We start from the raw sequence: 23,150 nt of genomic DNA, 5'->3' as shown, positions 1-23,150 counted from the left end.
CTGGGCTCGCCACGCTGCTCCTCATGGTGCGTTGGGGGAAGCCATGGTTAGCTACCAGGAGGGTAGGCTAACCAATGAGCTTCGGGTTCTCCTGGCCCGGATGCAGCCACGCGTCGAGCTGCTTTGTCGTGAAAATGACAAGTTAAAAGCAGCTCGCGCAAAGGAAGTATCTGAAACGCGGGCTCTTCGGGAGGAGAACCAACAGCTGGCGGCCGCTGCCGCCGACAAGGAGAAGGCCTTCAAGGCCCTCGAGGTTGAAGTTCAGGCGCGACTCGAGGCCCGCTCCAAGGCTGCCCAAGCTGTGAATGAACAGCTTCGGCTGGCCAGGGAGACTGCGCGAAACGCAACCGAGAGGGCTGCCAAGGCTGAAGCCGTTGCTGAGCCTTTGCGTGTGGAGAATGAGGAGCTCAAGGCCAAATTAGAGGCTCTCCAACGCGCTCATGATGCCTTGGCAATGGAAGATGCCAAGAAACTCCAGGAAATCTTGGACCAGAGGGGGGTGCTTGACCACACCGAGCGGAAGCTTAAGGGCGTCGAAGAGGCTGCCGCAAAGGAAGTTTTACTTGCCAAACTTAACAAGAGCGAAGCCGAACGCGCCCATAACGAAGCTCAAGCTGCCCTCCAATGGCTTCTTCGAGAAGCGTTGCCTCAGGTATGTTTAGCTTTATCTTCACGCTTTTCTTTTGTAAGAAAAGGTTCTAATACTTGTATTTTCTTTGTAGGTTGTGCGTCGGGTCTTTTCAGAGACCTCTTATGATGATGCTATGAGCGCAGCCCTCGACGCTTCTCATGAGGATGGGGAAAAGGCCGGCTTCCTGCTTGGTCTAGGGTTTGTTGAGAAAGGCGTCCCGCCTTCCAACTTCCCTTTGTTCGATGTGGATACCGAAGCCATTTATGACCAAGCAGTGAACCAATACGCCGCCTTCCCGCATCCAGTGATGGAGAAGGTGGACGAAGTAGCTGCTGCTGATGATGGGTTAGCCGTCCTCAAAGCGTTCCTCGAACCACCCCGTTCTTCTGACAGAGCGGGTCCAAGTGGAAGCGGCCCTGAAGCTTGATCCTGAAGATCCCTTCCCATTGCTAAGATAGACTTGTATAGTTTTATTCTTTTAGGCGGGTAGTTACCCGGCCATTCTTGTAATATATTATTGAAATATTAATCTTTTTGCTAAGATTGTTATTTCCTTCTCTGGGTTCCTTGCTTTATAAACTTATGACTTGCATACTTAGTTTAAATTAGCAATTTTCCAAGTGTTTAGAATAAGTTAACCTTTGAACGTGATTGATAATGGGTTAAAGTTTCGTTTCCTCCTTCGTGATTGTGCGGGTAGAACCGTCACTTGCACTTGGTAGGATGGCTAAACTTTAACCTTCATCTGACCTGCGTGTAGGTTTTCCTTATCTTTCTTCGAAATTTCTAAGGCATTAGGATAAGTTAACCTTTGAACGTGGTTGATAATGGATTAAAGTTTCGCTTCCTCTTTCGTGATTGTGCGGATAGGACCGTCACTTGCACTTAGTAGGATGGCTTAACTTTAAACCTATATCTGACCTGCGTGTAGGTTTTCCTCATCTTTTGAGGATAAGTTAACCTTTGAACGTGGTTGATAACAGGAAGTCTTGCTTCCTCTTTCGTGATTGTGCGGGTAGAACCGTCACTTGCACTTAGCAGGATGGCAAAACTTTACCCATATCTGACCTGCGTGTAGGTTTTTCTCATCCTTTTTTTTTAGTTTAGATTAACCGTTCAACGCACGGTCGTCAATAGGTTTGGTTTCCTTTCATGATTTGTGCGGTTAAGACCGGCACTTTCATTTAGTGGGATAGCCAATGTTTACCAATGACTGACCTGCGTGAAGGTTTGTCACGTTTTTGGGTTCGTGCGGGTAGGACCGCCTTCCCACGCAACGACTTCATGTAATGTGAATGCCGTCACCAGTGTTGCATAGTTTAACCGTTCGACGCGCGGTTGTTAATAGGTTATTGTTCAGTTTCCTCGTTATGATTCGTGCGGATAGACCGGCACTTTCATTATTGGGATGGCTGAACTTTTCCCCTTCAACTGACCTGCGTGAAGGTTTTGTCGTTTTTTTTTTGTTTATGCGGATTTTGCCGCCTTCCCCACGCAACGACTTTTCACGTAATTATGCGGTGAAAACCGACATATTAGTGTTCATAAAAGTATAAACGTAAAATCATCAGCTTCGATGTTCTAAAGAGAATCATTTCCATTAGAAGTGGCTCTTGGCCTTTTCTTTACAAATTGGAATTGATTACATGCAAACTGTGTAAATGAACTCCCATGTTGTTGGGATGGGAGTGCCATCGAGCCGATACGCACCTGGTTCGGGATCTCGTTCTTTTCGCAGCATGTAGTTTCGACATTGAAGCTGGAATTTTTATTCGTGTTTTCCCCAGCTGGGGTTCTACACGCATCCGCCTGCTCAGCCTTTATTGAGCCACGAGGTGCGCGAGCGTCCCATCCCTGACAAATGCTTCGACCATGTCCTTTACGTCTATGCATTCTTCAGTGTTGTGGCCTTTTGTCTTGTGGAAGTCACAGTATTTGCTCCGATCAGCATCGTGACGATGTCGGATTATTGGAGGCTTTGGCCATGGGAGCTCTTCAGTGGCGAATATCTTAGTGACGCTTTTGGTGAGTGGCGTCCATCTGGAGTTTCGGTGTGACTGTACATTATCCCTTCCGCCCAACCGATGTTGCAAGCTGGATGAGGTGTCAAAGTTTACCCTTGACTGCCAAATGCCTAGCTTTCGTTTTTTTATTTAGTCGGGCGGTGAGGACGTTGTCCTCTCTCGTCCTCTGGGTGTAGAGGTTTGTGCTCTGTGGGAGATCTTTACCCAGTTGCTTCTCCGTTTCCGCATAGCGTTTTGCTGCTGTCATGATGCCATCCCATGTGGATGGCATGCCATCTTTACCCGTTAGGGTGCGGATGAGCTCTGGGTCATGTGCGCCCTGGATGAAGGCAGCGCGAACAAGATCTTCGCTGATATTGCCCAAACTTAGCTTCTTTGAGTTGAAGCGAGTGATGAAGTTTGGCAGAGATTCATCTTCCTCTCGTATGCATTTGAGGATTGTCCATTGCTCCTCGGTATACTTCCGTTGCTAGCTGAAGTGTTGGCTAAACTTCTGTTGGAAGTCTGCCCAGTCGTAGATGTGGTTGACCGGTAGACGATCAAACCAAGCTCTAGCAGCCCCAACAAGCGTCATTTGGAACATGTAGCACCACGTGGGTTCCGTCCAATTGCTGACGGTTGCCCCCGCTATGAATCTGTTCAAATGATCGTCTGGATCAGATAAACCGTCATATGTGCCTATGTTAGGCATTTGTTTGGCACTCTTTGGGGCGATTGCTTCCGCAATGTCCCTTGCAAACTTGGACGTTCCTGCATTTGCAACGTTTGGTCTGAACGTTTTGGAGAAGTCTCGTGGACTTCCACCTGTGCTTTTTGGTTTGAAGGCTTGTCCAAAATGTCTTTTCGGTTGGGATTCCGTTTCCTTACGCTTCCCTTTTGCCCTATGGCGAGGGTTCGCGTCGGAGTCGGATTCCTCCGAGTCATCCTCCCAGTATTCGAATTCGTCGGCCTGTTGCACGGAACGCAAGCGTTCGTCCAACTCAGCCTGGAATTCCTTTTGTCGTGCCTCCGCCCATGCCTTAACTTCATCGAGAGTCTGGCGGGGGAGTCTTCGTTTCTCAAACTGGGTATCGGTGGATCCCAGTAGTCGATCATTTACTGCACCTGCCCCAGCTTTGGTAAGTGGGGTAGTGTTCGCAAAATTTACTTCACTTGCCCCGGCTTCGGTAGCCGGGGTAGTGTTCGTAAAAACTGTTGCCGGTATTTCCCCCAGTAGCTGGGGTTGTGGTTACCGGAATTTCTCTAACCATCTTTGTAGAAGTTTGAAAAAACTGGAGAAAATTGTAGTTCTAGCTTTATGCACGGATGGCGCCAATGAAGAAACACTAACCGGACCCCAGACAGATTACTGGTAACCTGGGGGTTGGATAGCTGTTTCCCACGAGGGGTTAGACCCTTGGAAGATGGTTCTTCTGATAACCTGCAAAACAGACACCGTGAGCTCGTCACTGAGAAGGGGGGGGTTCCTCCTTGTGACCACCCTCCGGCGTGAGAATCAGACTAGATTGCTCTTTAAATATAAAAATATATTAAGAGATTGCTAGAGCAGATATCAGGTATATTATGATGATATAAGATAATGTAATGTGTTGAGATGATCATACCATTTGGGGTATTTATAGCCGAAGGTAGGTTTCCAAGGAGGTATGGCCGGCTGCAACAGTGTTCCTGTTCATCAACAGTAGCCTACGCACGTGCCCTGCTGGTAATTGGTGGGTAGGCAGCGGCTGATAGTGACCAGGCCTGCTATATACTATTCCCTTTCCACCAACTGCCGGCTACGTACGTGGTATGACAAGAGTTGGTGAGTAGGCAGCGGCTAATAGTGACACAGTATAGGAGCATGCTGCTCGCCATACTGTATCAGTGAGCTGTCGTATCCCTGATCAGATCTTTCGCCCATACCTCGTCAGGTACAGTAAAAGATCCTTCAGTATACAGACTGGCTTATTTGGGCGGGAGTATTCCCCCTCCCGCCTCTGTGCGGGATTGCTCCCGGCTTTGCTCATTCCTTCAGGTGACACTGAATGATCGAGAGCTAAGTGCCTTGTGCGTGTAGCCATGCTGCGCGGGTGGCCTTCCCTAATGGCTTGTATCCGAGGCTGCGGGGACAGGCGGAGTCCTTCACCATTGGGAGGCATTTCCTGCGGGACCAGCTTGCGTACTGCGCGTAAGGACGTCACGTCTCTGAGCATGGTTGGTCCTGCGGATCCAGTTGGTCTCTGCGCAGACGTCCCTGTTTAAGGTGAGTGTTGCGGGTCCAACTGGGCTCTGCTGGGACCTACCTCTTCAAATTGCCTTCTATTTGCTTCGATTTCTTCTATTTGCTTAAAGATGGTAGATGAACCCTAGAAATATGAGCGGGAAAGAAATGAGAGGGCGGGTGAAAGTACTGACTTTGTTGAGATGGGGTGCTACAGTAGCTTTTTATATATGAAGAGTTATTGTAGCATATTTCCATATTTTAGAGTTGGGGTATAAAGATAGGGAAGGGGATGAAGAGAATTATTGGCTGATTTTTCTAAATTTTAAGGATAGGGGGCATTTCAATGGAGGGAATGAGAATGCTCTAAAATAAACAAACAAAGTCAAGAAACTTTATCTTTTACAAAGATATATTTTTTCTATCACTTAACCTCTAACTTAATAATAAGTTGACAAATGTCCTCAAAACTTTATATAAAAAGCCATGCGTTGACTTTTGTTGTAATGTTATAAGCAAAATACCGGCCTGCTATGTGAATTCCGATTTAAGCGATCGGTTTGAACCGGTTTTTAAAACATTGGTTATAAGATGAATTAATTCTAGAACTTAATATCAAATAAACTAAGGGGGTGTTTGGTAGAGGGATTTGATTGGGGAGAAATGGAATTAGAAATATTTCTTTTGTTTGTTTTCCACTTTTCATTTCTATTTCTCTTTCTATTTATCTAAAAATAGAGAATTCCATTTCTCTTTAAAACAAAGAGAAATCCATTTCTCAGCAGCCTCCTCATAGCATGTCACCACCTCGTCTCCGGCCACCACCTCGTCTCCGACCACCACCCCGTCTCCGGCCACCACCTCGTCTCCGGCCGCCACCTCGTCTCCAAGTCTGCAACCACCACCCCGTCTCCGCCGTTCGCAGTGGTGAACACAGAGATGGTAACCGGTTGTAGGTTGTAGGTGGTACGGGTGAACGGAGATTAGGGTTTCAAGTGGTGGTTCGTGGTAGGTTAGGGTTTTCAGATGGTCGAGTGATTGTGGTTGCAGGTGGGTGACAGTGGTGGTGGAAATCGGTGGTGGTCGCAGGTGGCTTCTGATTATCATCATCATCATCATCGCCACCACAACCACCACCACAAAATCTCCAAAGAGACAGTGATGACAGATCTGAGCCTCCTTTTTCTATATCTTATGTTCCAAAAATTTGAATCTTTTTAATTTCTTGTGTACTGTGGTTGAAGAAGGGGATTTGGTTGCGGCAGCCGGTGGTGGTGGGCTGTGGTTGAAGAAAGGGCTGTGGTGGTGGTGCTGGTGGTGGTGAGTGGTGGGGCTGCGGTGGTGAGTGGTGTCAGGTTGGGTGGAGGTGGGGTTAGGTATGGTAGAGTTCTCTGTTTATTTTCTCGTGTACCAAACAAGAGAAATGATTCTCATGCTCCATACCAATCCTCTTTCTCTACAATTCCATTTCCATTTCTATTTTCTCTCCTTTTCCATTCTCTGTACCAAACACCCCATAATAGTAATTAATAATAATTTAACGAAACCCTAATTATTATATAAAGTTTGGTGCCGCAAAGTCCCGACTGGGCAACTTTGTGACACCTGATTGGACCTTTTAAGTTTGTTTTAGTTTCGATCCGTACCAAACGTAACGAAAACCAGTCGAACACTTATTGGTCCTTTTTGGTTTGTTTTAGTTTTGGTCCGTAACGAAAACCAACCGATTATCAATTTTGTTTTGTTTTAGTTCCAGTACCGTAACAAACGTACCTAAAACCGACCGAATGCCGATTTTGTTGTTTTGGTTCCGATACCGTAACAAACGTGACAGAAACCAACCAAATCTGCGTAGACTCACGTCTCAACGCCCGAGATTGACAACGGTAGGGTTTTACCAATGACGGAGTTTTGCCGGCTGATGCCAATTGGTCCACCTCAAATTTTTTTTATTTTTTTGTATTTTGGCTTTAGTTCCGGTATAATAACACAAATGACTAAAACCGGCCGATTCCCCGTCGTCTTACCGCCTCAACCTTGCTACTGATAACGCTTGGGTTTTGCCATTGCCCATATTTTACCAACCTGCCCTGGCGCAACGCCCAGATCTGAAGAGGTAATCGATGAACTGGACCACTGTGTTCGGGTCAGTCGAGTTATTCTCAACAAGATAAAAACATATTGTTCAAAACACCTCTTGATCAACAATATCGATCACATTATGTTTTGATTCCAGGAGTGGAGATTAATTTCAAGAAGTTCACTAATAAATAAACAAACTTTTTAATTATCCATTGTCAGCACCAAAAACGCGTTAGTGGTACTTCGAAGACGGCCATTACTTACGATCTAATATCTCTCATGTAGACGAACACTGTAAGATTTGCTTAGAATGTCACAACCAGCTTTTTATTTCCATATGCATCATGTATAGAGCCCACAAATCAACCATATAAATGGTCAATACTCTCATTTTCTTCTCGTGCCATGTACAAAGCCCGCAAATCCATGATAAAAAGCGGTCAAAAACAAACAAACCTTCATTTGAAGTGGAAAATTGCGACTCAAATGGGCGATTGCACCAATATCAATCTTGTTTCTACAGTAGAATTTTAGATGTGAATGAGATGCAACTAGAGATGATCAACAAAACCGGTTCCTGGAACCGAACCGGACCCGAACCGGTTCCTACCCGTTTTTTGTAGGAACCGGACCCTATCTGATTCAACCCGATGATCCGTGACCGGTTCTTGCATTTCTGAGTGGGGGCGGGTAGAAACCGGAACCGAACCGGAACCGGTTCCTAACCGTTTTTTTTGGCCGTTTTTTGACCGTTGGGGTCAAAAATAGCCGTTTTTTTGACCGGTTACGGTACAGGAACCGGGTTAGGAACCGGTAAGAACCGGTTAGATAGGTTAGGGGTCCGAGGGTGGGAGAACCGGTTCGGTTCCCTAACCGGTTCGAGCCTGGAACCGGTTTAAAAGGTGGTTTTGAATATAGGAACCGGTTAGGAACCGGTTCCGGTTCCTAGTCCCAAACCGTTTTGAACATCTCTAGATGCAACGGTTTAGGGTAACATATATTTTGTTAATAGTTTATTCTTGTTTTAGTATTTTGACTAAACAAATTTTTGTTGATGCTACTTCAATTCTTTCATGATCATAAGAGGTGGCTTACTTCTAAATGGATTGATTTGTGTTACGTTTGATCTCATATTATATAAAATTTGCCAAAAATGACAAGTTTTTGATCAAGTGGTTACTTAGGAGAGATCAGATATGTGATACGATTCCATTTATTTATTGACATGTAATAAGAAAGTTACACAATGAGAAATTGTATTTGCGTGTCTCAAGAAAATGAAAATATACTCGGTTTAACTTTAGATACTACACACTACTTCAGTACTAAGCGTTGATTTCAATTCGATATTTAACTTGTTTAAAATATAATAAATGATAAATTATTACAAGAAATCAGAGAATTCAACATTGATTCATGTTATGCATTCGTGCTTATAAAATCTTCACTAGTGCTTCAATCTTTCATTTCTTCTTCATCTCTCGTTTCTTTTACATAAATAGACAAAGTGAACGGAGATTGTGTCATTGCCTTTGTGCTACACTTTAATATCTTTCTTTCTATTTCTAATTTTTCTTCTCACATTTTCATTTTTAAATCATAACATTGCTTATGTGATAGTTTGTGAAATTTTGTTGATATGGATGCTATCAATTTAATTAACGAAATAGTCATACACTCATACGGCCCCTTTAAATCCAATTATGAAAACATTACACACAAAATATTTTATATAACTGTGTTTTAGGCCCTTGCTAAATTGCCGGTACAATAGCACTTTAGGGTATTCAAAATCTTTTGTTGTTTTTGTTTGTTTCACAATCACACTTTCACCTATAATTAAGATTCTGATGGGCCACCGGTGGTTTAGTTTATCTTTTTCTCCTTTCAATAATTGTCTCTCAGCTTAATATTACTTAAAGTCTAAATAAAAAAAACTAAGACAAATTTTAAACAAACATTATTTGATAACTGTTCCGAGTTATAAAAGAAACTATTGACTAATCATGTAATGTTGTTTTTGCAATAAATACTAACTATTTAAAATTTGTTCACTTAGAAGAAATAAACTGATAAATATGTAATAAACTATCTCTGTGTTTCCGAGTTCGTTTAACTCAAGATAGGAAAGGAAAAGAATCATTTTCCTTTCCTTTCTCTTCTTTTTTCTTTCAATTCCTTCCAAATTAGAAGGAAAATTATCCATCCTATTTTAATCTTTAAAACACACTATTTACTTTTCATTTCTTCTGTTAAATGAATCTTTAGAACACACCAAAACTATCTTTCTCTTCATAAAAAACTCAGAGACGCGCTTTGTCTATTTTTTTTCCCTTCATTTTCTTTCCTTTCTCCTCATAAGTGAAACTCGAGAACACAGTTAGAGTTTCTAACTAATAACTTGAAGTTATGACGCATTATCATCATCATTTGGTATAAATGACTTGTTATAACATGTAATAAATCTATTTTTTTTCACAAATTAAACAAATTTCAACAAATAATATATTTGCTACCCACAAAGTCAAAAGATATACCGTCCAAGAAATATCCTATACGACAATTCTCGGTTGATGTTAACAATAAATTAAACAAACAAAAGACGATATATAACAAAAACTTGAAAAAAAAACTTATATTCACTACTTATTTTACTATGATTAATATCATCTCTCTTCTTAATCATAATTACAATAATTTATAATAAAGTTATAACTTATCATAGCATATAATAAACTCAATTATATCGCTTAACGTTACAAGCTTAACGTTACATATACTGATATATGCACTTTAAAATAAAAGTCAAATTCTATAGAATGTGTAGTCTTTCTGTATTGACGAGAAAATCTTCTCATTCAAGGCCATCAAAGGCTTTTATTTTTCAAGCAAAAAAACCATGGTTATGTAATGTTAAAAGAAATTGTTACATTAAATGATAATTAATTACACTTTGTTACATTAAATTAAATGATGAGTTTAAAAACTAATCACATACAACCATCCAAGTATGGGAAGATTATTTCGTTTTCATACACTTTATCCTTGAAAAATATAAACAATAACAGTATATCATAATTTAAACTACTTCAACGATTGCATCTTTAAACCTTTAAATTACGGGCTACACTAATACACATAATCAACTTTGATAAATAAGAACCCAATAACACAATGTAAATGACTAACATAATGTGGCATTAGAGAAATAACTTGAGTTGTCAATCGGTCAATTTTCGCTAAGTGGGTTATAATTTTCAAAATTGCTGAAACCTGTCACACTACAAACGTTACATGGTCCATGTACAATTTAATCTGACCCGAGCCATAATAGAGACAATTGGCTTTTAAGGCTTTTAAAAGGTCAAGAACAAGAAACTTAAAACCAAACAATCCAATAGTATTTGTGCAAAGTTATAATTCTTATCCTTACTAGGCTACAAGTCTACAAACCCATGGTCCACCTCACATGTTACCACAATATCACGTGCCTATGGATATTTTGATCAAAAGTTACACTTAATTGGCTATTCTTGTAAGGTTGGATTATCTATTAACGTTACAACTTATTCATCCAACATACATGTTTAATTAGCATGCCATATTAGTTTCTTGTACTTAAACACGTTTTTACCTTCAACCATTATCATACTTACTCTTCTCACATTATACATATATATTATATTAATAATCTAATATTAATTGTGTGAGAAGAAAAGAAATTAAGACACGCATAGTTTACACATAGCCGCGAACGAAACTCGAAAGATACACTGCCCCTCCCACATGCGGCTGCCACCTAGGCCACAGATAGAGCAAGGGGTGATGCTATGTAGAGAGTCTTATAAGTTATAACCATAAGCCACTTTTAAAAATCTAATAAAACAAACAAAAAAGTGTAGCCCACTTTAATGTCACACACTCAAACAGTATAATTATATTGTAGCATTTATTTAGCATGTTATTGTTTACAAAGTAATCTAGGTCATGTTAATCATTAAATAAAAGTTTATTTCAATTTATCAATACTCACACAACTCACAGCAAGATTAAACGACAAGCCCAACACAGTAAAAGTTTCATAATTTATTGGTGACCCTATGGGGTCATGCCGGCTTGTTTATTATTAAGTGTACGGAAAAAGAACAAACAACGACATCGTGTCACTAGAGTAAAAGAAAAAGAAAACAAATATAATAAATAAATTGTTGGGTTCGGAACGAAAACGGTCAAACTATTTTAACCCGTTTTAGTATATTATTTTGTTTCGATAAATATTAATCAATATTAATATATGTATGTATAAACGAACTAAAAACGCAGCGGACAATAACGAGTAAACCAAACCATAAACCGAAACCCGACCTGGATCCGGTTACAACAAATACGAGCACGAATAAACAAATCAAACCATAGATAAAGTTTAAAGCTTTTATACCTCGGTTATCGAAACCGGGTGAGACACCGAGAAATAACAAACTTTGCTAGACGGCGACACAATCAACGAGATCCGAGCTATTCCGGTAGTGGTGTACGGCAACAGTAGCAACAAAACACAGCAGCAACAAGCAACACACAACAAGAGTAGCTAGTGGCGGCAGCGGCGGTGCACAATCGGCAGCGGCGGCGGCGCTCGGGTGGTGGCTGCGATGGTGTGGTGGTGAGCTGCGGTGGTGGTGCGAGATTGGCAGTGTACAACAACAGCAACAAGGCTGCAGCAATAAGACGGCCGGAGAAGGGGCTGCCGGAAAACCAGATAGCCGGAAATCACCTCGCCGGAAAAACGGGTTCACCGAAAAGGAGGCTGCGGCTGGTGGGTTATGCAAGCAAGACCACCGACGGCCAGAGAAGGGCGGCGATGGTGGTTGCAGTGGTCAAAGGATGGCGGCACAGGTAGGAGACCGGGAGCCGGAGGTCCGGTGGCCGGAAAAGCGGCTGCCGTCTTTTTGCTACGTGATGAAGGTGATGAACTACATCTATATATATTAAATATTATATATTATATATATATAGTAAAGCTTTCGGGTTTAAACAATTTAAACCAATTGGGCTTGAGCCCAATTAACAAAACAAAGCCTTAATTCATCATCTGGTCCATCTAATTGATTGTATCGGACCCAATTAACATTTAAGTGGGTTTATATTTCGTTACCCCCGGTGTAACTCATACAGGGTCATATTCGGGTCGGTCCGCGTTGACTTGACCCGAACCGACCATTAAATCCAACAGTCTCCCACTTGGACGGATTTGGGTCAAGTATCACAACGCTAACAGCTAGAGGCGTTCTAGCTACACATAGCTGTCCCCAACCAAATATGACATTTTTAAATTCATAACCAAAGTATCTTAGAATACCTTATTGCAAGATAATGAATTTATAGTAATCGTTGTCATCTATCCTTTCTGTATAAGACATCAATTGAACAATGAGACATGGATCAAATCAATCTCATATAGTGTTCAATTATTGTAGTTCTCGATATAGAGTCAAAGTGGTCCAATCAAACACACAGTAAGTTTGGGTGAGGCCTCACACTTTACCAGTTTGAATCAACAAGGGCGCCAATATGTCTAACCGTTACATTTTAATGTAAGAGTACATAATCCCATCTTGACTACATACAACTCCCACTGAACTCCAGAACATTCCCAATCAATGCCTTTATGGCTGGCAGTTACGCAACAGCGGTTAACATAATCAAAGAATATTCCTCGGTAAACGAAAGTTCCAATATGTATCTCAGGTCTAAGGATACAAAATGAGCATACTATTATCAAAACATATTATGATCAAGATCCATGAAGATGATTTGATGCGAGTTACATCCAACGTCATTCATAATGAGGTATGTGAGTTTGGAAGTCAACTGCTTGAGTCCAAAGTCAGAATAGTCTTAATTCAGAATCGTTCCCACGAGTCTGACCGACTACGGATAATTTAGAATACAATATTCACGGATTAAACGTATTAAAATGAACACAGTTTGTATTATTCAACGTTTGCATTTAACCATTAAATCAAAAGTGAAGAGAGAAGTACAACTGATTAAACGTTCATACATCCAAATACTAAATCAAAATAAATCACTAACAAGTCTAAGCCCGATAGCATCTCTATGCTTGTCCTGAGTAATTAGCTTAGTGAACAAGTCAGTTAGTTTTTGATTTGTGTCTACTTTGCTTATCACGGTGTCTTTATGTTCCAGTAATTATCGTACATAGTGGAACTAAAAATGTGCTTGGCCATGTGATGATAATTGGGCTCTTTGGCTTGAGCAATAGCATATGTGTTATCACATATTACGTCGATCCTTTTCCTAAACATGGAACCAGATCGAGGTTGGCTATGAATTTTTTCATCCAAGCAGATTATGAGCGAGATACATCTCGGTCATTCTGGAAGTTAGCATCAGTGTAACACCTTACAGTGAGCTCCTTTTCCACTCCTCCAAACACGCTTACGAGACGTCAGGTCTAGTGCATAATATAGCATACATGACAGAGCCAATCGCTGAAGCATATGGAATTGCTTGCATGTGCTTTGTTTCAATGTCCGTTGTCGGAGATTGCGATTTGCTAAAACGGTTCTTTTAGCAATGGAACAGCTTCTATCTTGTAGTTGTCCATTGAGAAGCGTGTCATGACTTTGCTTATGTATGTACTATGACTTAGCCCTAGAAGTCGCTTAGATCTATCTCGGTAGATCTTCTATTCCCAGAATATATGCGGCTTCTCTAAGACCTTTCATTGCAAAACAAGATTCCAACCAGTGCTTAACCCCCTTAAGCATAGGAATGTTGTTTCCAATGATCAGTATATCATCCGCATACAAGATGAGGAATGATATAGTGCTCCCACTAGCTTTTATGTAAACACAAGGCTCGTCTTCATTTTTGATAAAACCAAACTCTTTGATTTTCTCATCAAAGTGAAGATTCCAGCTTCGAGATGCTTGCTTAAAATTCACTTGCTCCCTATTGTCCGACCTTCGGGGGGTTGCTCAATCAAGTTCTAGACTTGATTGTCATGAATAGATTGCATCTCCGCGTTCACGGCATCTCGCCGTTTCTCGGATTCTGGATCCAAGATTGCAGATATATAGTTAGTAGCTTTGTCGCCAGACTCGGCTACTAATAAGAGTCTGGGACCATCTAGATGCAATAAGTATCTAGAGTTTGGTACGGGAGTCCTACTACTTCTGCGAACGCTCGTGTTCATGTTTGATGTATTAGCAACAACTTGTTGATCAGACGCTCCAACTTCCTCAGCGGTTGATTGTGGTTCTTGAATTTCTTCAAGATCGACAATGTTATCTCCAGTTCCTCGATCGAGAAATTCTTTCTCGATGAATTGGTCTTTCCTCTTGATAGAAATCATATTTGTATCAGAATGAAAGAAGTAATAACCGCTTTGGTGGTAGTATTTGACGAATGCGGGAGGCGGTTATAAGGGCGAAACTCCAAAAGGAGTGAGGCAAGTTAGTTCTACATATCATCGTTCGAACCATGTTTAGCAAGGTTCGATTCCTCCTCTAGCTCATGCCATTATGTTGGGGTGTGCCAGGTGGAGTGAGCTGTGAAACAATTCCACACTCTTTTAGATGACTGATGAACTCTGAGCTGAGATAAGCATCTCGACAATAATCGTCGATAAAAGAAACAAAGTATCTTTCATGGTTTCTAGGCATGGTTCTGAAAGGTCCACATACATCAGTATGTGTGAGTCCTAACAGATCTCTTTCTCGTTCACTTTTATGAGTGAATGAGTCTTTGGCGAGTTTGCCAGCTAAGCAAGACTCATAACTGTCAAAAGTGTCTGGTCCTGTGGATTCAAGAATCCCTTCGAATTGGAGTCTTTTAACTCTTGTCTTGCTTATGGGGCCAAGTCGGCAATGCCATAGAAATGTATCATTGATGCCAGATCTGATACGTTTTTGAAAGATTATATATACGTTATTATTAGTTTGAACATCAATCTTATATATATCATTTCAAGGTTTAGTCTCAAAATAAAAGATGTCATTTAAGTAAGCAGAAATAGCTATGCCATTAAAACACGTACTTAAAACCTTGTTCAAATGGTAAAGAAACTGAAACGATGTTGCTGGTCCAACAAGGAGCATACAAATAATTATTCAAAAGAAAAACTAGGCTAGATGGACAAGTAATATGAAATACTCCAGTTGCCAAAACTGGTACTCTCTTCTCATCTCCAACGATGAGTTCCATGTTGCATTTATTCAGTTTCCTCCACTTCTCAGGCTCCCGCAAGACATTAACGATGTGCAAACCACATCCGGTATCAAATACCCATGTTTTGCTAGAGACAGTGAAAAGTTTAATAACGTATCTGGAAATACCTCGAGAAGAGCCTTCACCATTGGCTCTCATCATCTTGATCTCAGCAAGGTATTCGGGAGAGTTTCGCATCCAGTGTCCCATTTGGTTGCATCGGTAGCACTGGCGCTCCTCAGGGGGCGGCGACGGTATCTTTGGAACCCCTTTGTTAGCATTTGTGGTACGAGGGGCAGCAATGGTAACATTCTTCTTGCCTTTACCCTTATAACCCCGGTTCTTGGGATTAGGCTTCTTGACACCAGCAGATCGGATCATCAGAACTTGACTGGTCCTAGAAGGAATGTTTATCTCAGCCGTCTTGAGCATGTTGTGAAGCTCCGGCACTGTCTTTACCCAACCATTCATGTTGAAATTCATTACGAACTGGTCGTAAGAGTTGGGGAGAGATTTGAGAATGAAATCAGCTGCCATCTCATCGGGCAGGGGATAATCAAGTTTCTTAAGCTGATCGATGTGCCCCTTCATCTTAAGAACATGCGCACTGACGGGAGACCCTTCTGCCATCTTGCAACTAATGAGTTGTTTCATGGTGTCGAAACGTTCTTGACGGGCTTGTTTCTGGAACATGCCCTTGAGTTGCTCAAGCATCTCATAAGCACCAAAGTCTTCCAAGCCTTTAGCAAGCTCAGAAGTCATGGTGGCTAGCATAATGCAGGAGACATCAGCCGAGTCATCTTTATGCTTCTCAAGAACTTTTCGAGCAGCGGCTGTGTTGTTTTCAGGCTCGGTTGGAACAGGTCCATCGAGAACATACATGCGTTTTGCCATGGTGAGAACAAGTGTCAAGTTGCGGTGCCATTCGATGAAGTTGGTACCGTTCAGTTTATCCTTCTCAAGGACAGTCTTAAGGGCGTAGGGTGAAATTTCGTTTGACGACATCTGATTAATTATGCAAAAGTAAATTTAATTAGTATTTTCGATGTTGTAGTATTATTATTATTATTAATGACCTAATAACATTAATTAATTAGGAGTATGAGAATCTGGCTTCCAGTTATTAAAGGCAGTTGTAGCACACAACATTAATAAGTGGTTAGGCAGACTGACAACGATTGCCAATTGTAAATAGAGCACAACTCTCGGTTATGAGGTCTATAGAGATAACGATTGTCTGTATAGATATGTTTAGCCTCATCTTTGTCCACTTTAAGTCTCCAGACAACTTTAGCACGTAACGGGAGAGTAAGTAATAGTTGTCCTAGTACCGTGACGTGTGAAAGGGCCGGATGTGTCAACGAAGCGTTTTCACCTTGATGGGATAGGCTAGAAAACAAGTGCGGTGCTGTAGCTCCAAACACTCGAAATTTCGCAGTATGCCTCAAGTGTGACTTGTAGTAGGATTCACATAAACTATTAGTTTTAAATTGGGGTTAATTTTAAAATTACCAAATAGAGTAAAAGTCAAATTTTACTGTATTTATTACCGGGACGAATAGATGAACCCTTTCATCTCTCAGGACACTTAGTTTTAAATAACCTATTAAAAACTAATTTTGTCGCGATATGACTAACCAATTTTAAGTTAATAGAAAATCTATTAAGTTATTAGTTTTGGAAATCAAAACGTTTTTAATTTGCAAAACAAAATCGGTTAATGAAATGATTATTTTCAAATTTATTTGGTATTAGATCGGTGATATTATAATCCTGTTATAATCAATCCAAACAATCACAATAGCAAATAATAATAATAATAATATGTAAATCCTTATGGCCAAAAGGTGATCGGTCTCGCTAGAGCCAATTAGGGAGATCGATCGGGTCAAGGGGTTCACAACACAAAACAACCACAAGGATGGACTTCTTCGCGCATCCCGTCATCTTGCCTGAACTCCCGCTAACTCCAAGAAATCCTTGAGCTCGTCCTCGGTTATCTTCGCGTCTTCTTAATTACAAATTTATAAACTAACATTTATTTGCCATATTACAAATTTGAACCATCTTTATGGCCAAAAGAAAACCGAAAAATAAATAATAACCTTTTTACAACTTTTGAACCAACCATATGGCCAAAACAAGCTCAAACACCAAACACAGCCAAACAAACACATAGGTCGGGGCCGGATTTACATATTCAAAATAAATAAAATTTCGGGTCGTTTTGACTTGGTCAAATAAAATAAACAAAACTTTAACCAAATCCAAAATCACCCGGAAAAAATCTAGATCTAAACTTTAAACGATTTAAAGTTTAAGATGTAGATCCGGTTTAACGAACCGGGATCGACTCGTACGTTGTAACCGCGGCTCTGATACCACTGTTGGGTTTCAACGGTAGTTCGGAACGAAAACGGTCAAACTATTTTAACCCGTTTTAGTATATTATTTCGTTTCGATAAATATTAATCAATATTAATATATGTATGTATAAACGAACTAAAAACGCAACGGACAATAACGAGTAAACCGAACCATAAACCGAAACCCGAACCCGGATCCGGTTACAACAAATACGAGCACGAATAAACAAATCAAACCATAGATAAAGTTTAAAGCTTTTATACCTCGGTTATCGAAACCGGGTGAGACACCGAGAGATAACAAACGTTGCTAGACGGCGACACAATCAACGAGATCCGAGCTATTCCGGTAGTGGTGTACGGCAACAGTAGCAACAAAACACAGCAGCAACAAGCAACACACAACAAGAGTAGCTAGTGGCGGCAGCGGCGGTGCACAATCGGCAGCGGCGGCGGCGCTCGGGTGGTGGCTGCGATGGTGTGGTGGTGAGCTGCGGTGGTGGTGCGAGTTTGGCAGTGTACAACAACAGCAACAAGGCTGCAGCAATAAGACGGCCGGAGAAGGGGCTGCCGGAAAACCAGATAGCCGGAAATCACCTCGCCGGAAAAACGGGTTCACCGAAAAGGAGGCTGCGGCTGGTGGGTTATGCAAGCAAGACCACCGACGGCCAGAGAAGGGCGGCGATGGAGGTTGCAGTGGTCAAAGGATGGCGGCACAGGTAGGAGACCGGGAGCCGGAGGTCCGGTGGCCGGAAAAGCGGCTGCCGTCTTTTTGCTACGTGATGAAGGTGATGAACTACATCTATATATATTAAATATTATATATTATATATATATAGTAAAGCTTTCGGGTTTAAACAATTTAAACCAATTGGGCTTGAGCCCAATTAACAAAACAAAGCCTTAATTCATCATCCGGTCCATCTAATTGATTGTGTCGGGCCCAATTAACATTTAAGTGAGTTTATATTTCATTACCCCCGGTGTAACTCATACCGGGTCATATTCGGGTTGGTCTGCGTTGACTTGACCCGAACCGACCATTAAATCCAACATAAATAACATATATTGTTTTTCTAAAACCACGAACTACTTTATTATGTTTAGCCTCTCTAATTTTGAGAGTCTCGTTGTCTCAATCTGACCAGATTATATCGTTTTAACTGGACACATGCTGGCTTTAGAGTTTGGCTTAAGCTTTTTCCTGAAAAACCATACCGTCAACTATCATTTGACAGTCGTTATGCCGGCACAATACCCGAACTCTCTGGCGTAATACATGGGGGACAAAAACTGGGTGAGCTCGTGATCCGAACTGATAACCTCACAAGACCTAACTCAGATCATTCATTATTAATTTTTTCTTGGAACGACCAACTAAGTAACGCGGAATACCTTGCCCCCATTGGCTAAAGGTAGCCCGAGCCGACAATGAGCTTGGACGGACGGAGCCCTTAGCGGTCCACCTATTGAGAGATTCCCTGAATAAAACCCGACCCCCACGTCTGCCAAACGGAATGACATCGAGAAGCCGGTAAAACCGGGTGAGATCAGGACCTGAACCCTGTCAAGTTAGAGTCATTCCTCTTATCTCCCGTATAAATTGGTGATAGTAAGGTTTATGCCCCTACATTTCACTACACTAGTAAAATAAATGTTATACCATTGAGTCACATCAATAACCACCCAAAATAACAAATAACATAAATACCAATAAAAAAGATAGAAATTAAAAAAAGTAAAAGGGTAAAATCAATGGGATTGATTACCGGGACACAAATGAAAATTCTACCAGATTCAATCCACTATCTATCTTTCTTTCTTTCTTAATAATTTCGCAGTCAGACCCAACCAACTTTTCCAATCAATCGCTTGTAAGATTCTTTACATCCACTTTCTTCTTACTCTTCTCTTTGATCTGATCTTCTTAAGATATTTTCCAGTATTGTTCTTCATCACTTAAATCAATTAATACTTTCTTACAAATATTTAGTTTGTTACATAATCAATAGTTTGTTACATATGTTTGTTAACTCAATAGTTTGCTACATATGTTTGTTAGATCAATAGTTTGTTATAGATATTTGTTAACTCCAAAGTTTGTTAAATAAATAGTTTGCTACAAATATTAGTTAAATAAATAATTTGTTACACTTATTTGTTAAGTCATTTCTTCTGATTATAGATCTTGCTGTTTATGGTTTAATTAGTTTAGTGTGATAATAGGGTTTCTTAGTTTTCTTTTGAAACAGAACTAATTATGTGTTTTCTTAAGCAATTATCACGCGATAGGTGGTTGGTTTCCGAAAAGATTAAAGGGCAAATTTTATAGGTTGCAGTTAGACCGACCTGTTGTGTTATGTGAGGCACACTGTTGGGTCATCAAGAAAACACATGCGCGCAAGATGGAGGTAGTAGAGATGAGAATGTTGAGGAGACGTAGGATTAAGGTTAGGGGATGGTACTTTTGTGTCTTAGCTTTGTCTTAAGGGCTTAGATTCTCCTACATTTTAGTTGTATTTTGCATGTGTATTTTGCATATAATACATGTTACTCTTCACCATTATTATTGGTACATTTTTGTTATGCGTAAAGTGTGCCTGCATCCCACCCTCCCTAGACCCTACAAACGGCTTTTTGCTATTAGTGGGATTTACTTGGTGCGGTTGTTGTTGATTTGAGGCATTTGCGTGTTTCACTTTCCTTTTGTACTTTTTATGTTAATAATTTTTTTACTGACTGTTAAAATTATGTGTTTTTTTAAGGAATTATCAGTTGTTGATGGAATAGAAGATTAATGGCTGCAGCAGAAGCCCGAGCCGCATGGCAACGAACCGCAAACCGTTATTTTGTCCAAGAAGATGCAAAAAGAGCTCCCAAATTAGCATGTGTTCCACCATCATCATCATCAATGTCTAAACAAGTCGACACGAGACCTCCAACAAATGGAGTTACCGATTTTGCCCCTCCAACCGCCAACTCGTTGTACTCGAATCTTTCTCCAGATTCAAGATGGTGGCTTCAGTTGCAGCCTAACTATTTACACCAAAGCGGTTTAAGTAACACGGAGGAGATGGATTGTCAGTCAACTGTGAAGGTTGACTGTTTAGGAGAAGAAGAAGAAGAATCATACGAGTTTGTGGAGATGGATTGTGTTAATAAAGATGTCGATGAGTTCAGTTTGGACTCGGGTTTTCCTCATTGGATGGAGAGTGAGAAGAATAACGAGGTGCCATGGTGGCGAATGGCCGATAAAGATGATCTGGCATCCTTTGTGGCACAGAGGTCACATGATTTCATTGAGAATTGTGATTTACCGTCGCCTCAGAACGCAAGTTTCAAGAGGGACCCGTATGGTGATGATCGATCGCAAGATAAACAGAATGCAGCTAGCCCAAATGCCAGTTCAGGGCCAGTTAGGTATGCTTTTACTTCTAAAGTCAATCCGGTCATGTTTGACTTCCGTTGTAAGTTACAAACTTTATGGATTTTGTGAAAACATTGATTTCTATGTTGAAGTTTGCATTATGTGACATGCAAATTGGATTATTAGCAATGTTTTTTACCTCTAATATTTTAGGCTAGTTAGGTATACACTGACTTCTAAAGTCATCGGTTCACATTTGCCTTTAAATGTTAATGGGCACAGCTATACGCACACCACCGACATGCTATCCATACACCACTGATAAGTTATATGGGCCTCCAGTTTCTCCAAATCATACGAGCTGTATGATAGGCGAAAATGAAGCTGACAAGTGTGATTGTGGTGTGTTTGGTCAGAAGTCATACAGGCCGTGTGACGTAAAAGTTTGCTGTATACGGCACGTATAGTGTGACATGTGAAAAGTTTGTGATTTGCAAAAGTCATACGGGTTATATGAATATGACCCACATGAGCAGATATGCATGCTGGTGTATGTTTTCTAGCAATGTTAATTCACAACTCTTTAGTTTCTTTGAAAACTTCGATGACTATGCTAAAGTTTTCTTGCTAACACTCAAATTATTATTAATTTTTATATATAACTTTGCAGTATATGACACCATTTAGACCTCAAAATCTTAACTTTTTACTTATCGTGTTTTCTTACCAGTGGTGTAAACACAGAGAGTGGTGATGGTACAGTCCACGAAAGTTCTAGAACTCCAGAGATGGATCCGAGCAAACGGAAGCTTCTAGAAGCGCTCTGCCACTCTCAAGCACGAGCACGAGAAGCAGAAAAGGCAGCAAAACAAGCATATGAGGAGAAAGAACATGTCGTGAAGCTAATATTCAAACAAGCATCTCAATTATTCGCATACAAGCAATGGGTGTATCTTCTACAACTCGAGAATCTTTATAACCAAATCAAAACCAACAAGATCACCCCCGTTTTACCAGCTTATCCACGCAAAAAAACACGCAGAAAGTTGCCTTCCAAGAAAAGAACACAAGAGAAACATATTAATCATGTTCCTAGTTGCAAGCATGATTTAGGTATGTATGCTGTGGCTTTTGCTGTTGGGTTAGGGCTTGTTGGCGCGGGTTTGCTTCTCGGGTGGACTGTCGGTTGGATGTTTATCTAGTTATTATTGCGGGTATGTTTGAGACGATTGTAACGTGTAGTGTACAAAGGTGTATTGTGAAATTGCTAGCTAGCAGTGTATAGTTTTGGTATCTTTAGTTGTGAACCATGATGTAATAGTTTGTTTATTTGGAATTTTATTATTTTTCTTGTAATGCAGTTTGGTCTTTGTTTAATTTGAAATATATAAAAGGTTTTTACAGTTTAGTATATGCCATTAAATAGATAAACTGAGAGGAGTAGTTTAAAAAATGAAATTTTGATGTAAAAATATAATATACTAAGGATCATGGAACATAATTATAAGGGACCTATTATAACTATTATAAGTTTGTATATGATGTTAGATTGTGACTTGTGAGTGTGTCTTGCTACCCACTACACAAGACATGGATCCACCATGCCAGTGATAACATAGTCCCCACCTTTGTCACCTTTTTACCTGCAAGCCTTCACTCTTGTCCAAGTTTTGTTGGTTTGGGGTTCTAAAATATGTGCTAAAAGTATTATTACAATTCGCCCCCAAGGTTAAATCAAACGCTAACGATACATTGAAGCAGCGTGTGTAGAATCACTATTTGACACGGCACTTCGTGATGATAAGTTGCTTTAACTGCCGGGTGCGTAAAGATTTCAAGTAAAAGTAAAGAATTGTGTTTTCGGATCCTAACATTCTAGCATGTTTAGTTAACAATTTGGTATATAAGATGAATAAAGTTTGACTTAATGGGTATTGTGTATACAAGAATAAAAAAGTATAATTATACATTCATGCCAATTATGTTATAATCATGTTAGGTCAGTCAATCCAAACTAAAAACTACGACCCTCGATCAAGCTTGAGCATGAAAAAAATGAATTGGTCGATCTGAGCCCCAAGTTGCTCGCTATGTCGAGCTCGATCATGATGTTGTTTCATCTTGACTATAGATCAATTGTTCCATATCTTGGTATTTTAAGCATTTAAGGCAAATAACAAGACTCATTAAACAATTTACAAAAAACATAAAATATGATAGTAATATAAGATGTTAAAGAAGCTAT

General features: G+C 40.5%; 1 protein-coding gene across 1 annotated transcript; it reads left to right on the top strand.

The window, feature by feature from the left end:
- Positions 1-19,330: 19,330 nt before the first annotated feature.
- LOC143552311 (uncharacterized) lies at positions 19,331-22,280 on the top strand. Its single transcript, XM_077042566.1, has 3 exons — positions 19,331-19,412; positions 20,304-20,958; positions 21,636-22,280. Exons 2-3 carry the CDS (start codon positions 20,336-20,338, stop codon positions 22,105-22,107), a joined length of 1,095 nt encoding a protein of 364 aa, XP_076898681.1. The 5' UTR covers positions 19,331-19,412; positions 20,304-20,335; the 3' UTR covers positions 22,108-22,280.
- Positions 22,281-23,150: the final 870 nt, after the last annotated feature.

This window comes from Bidens hawaiensis, unplaced genomic scaffold (assembly GCF_021521415.1).
Source record: "Bidens hawaiensis isolate Kalapana, Puna unplaced genomic scaffold, B.hawaiensis_p1.1 tig00016838_1, whole genome shotgun sequence".
NCBI classification, from domain to species: Eukaryota; Viridiplantae; Streptophyta; class Magnoliopsida; order Asterales; family Asteraceae; genus Bidens; species Bidens hawaiensis.
Note: the sequence above shows the minus strand (reverse complement) of the source record. Positions and strands in the feature narration are given on the sequence as shown.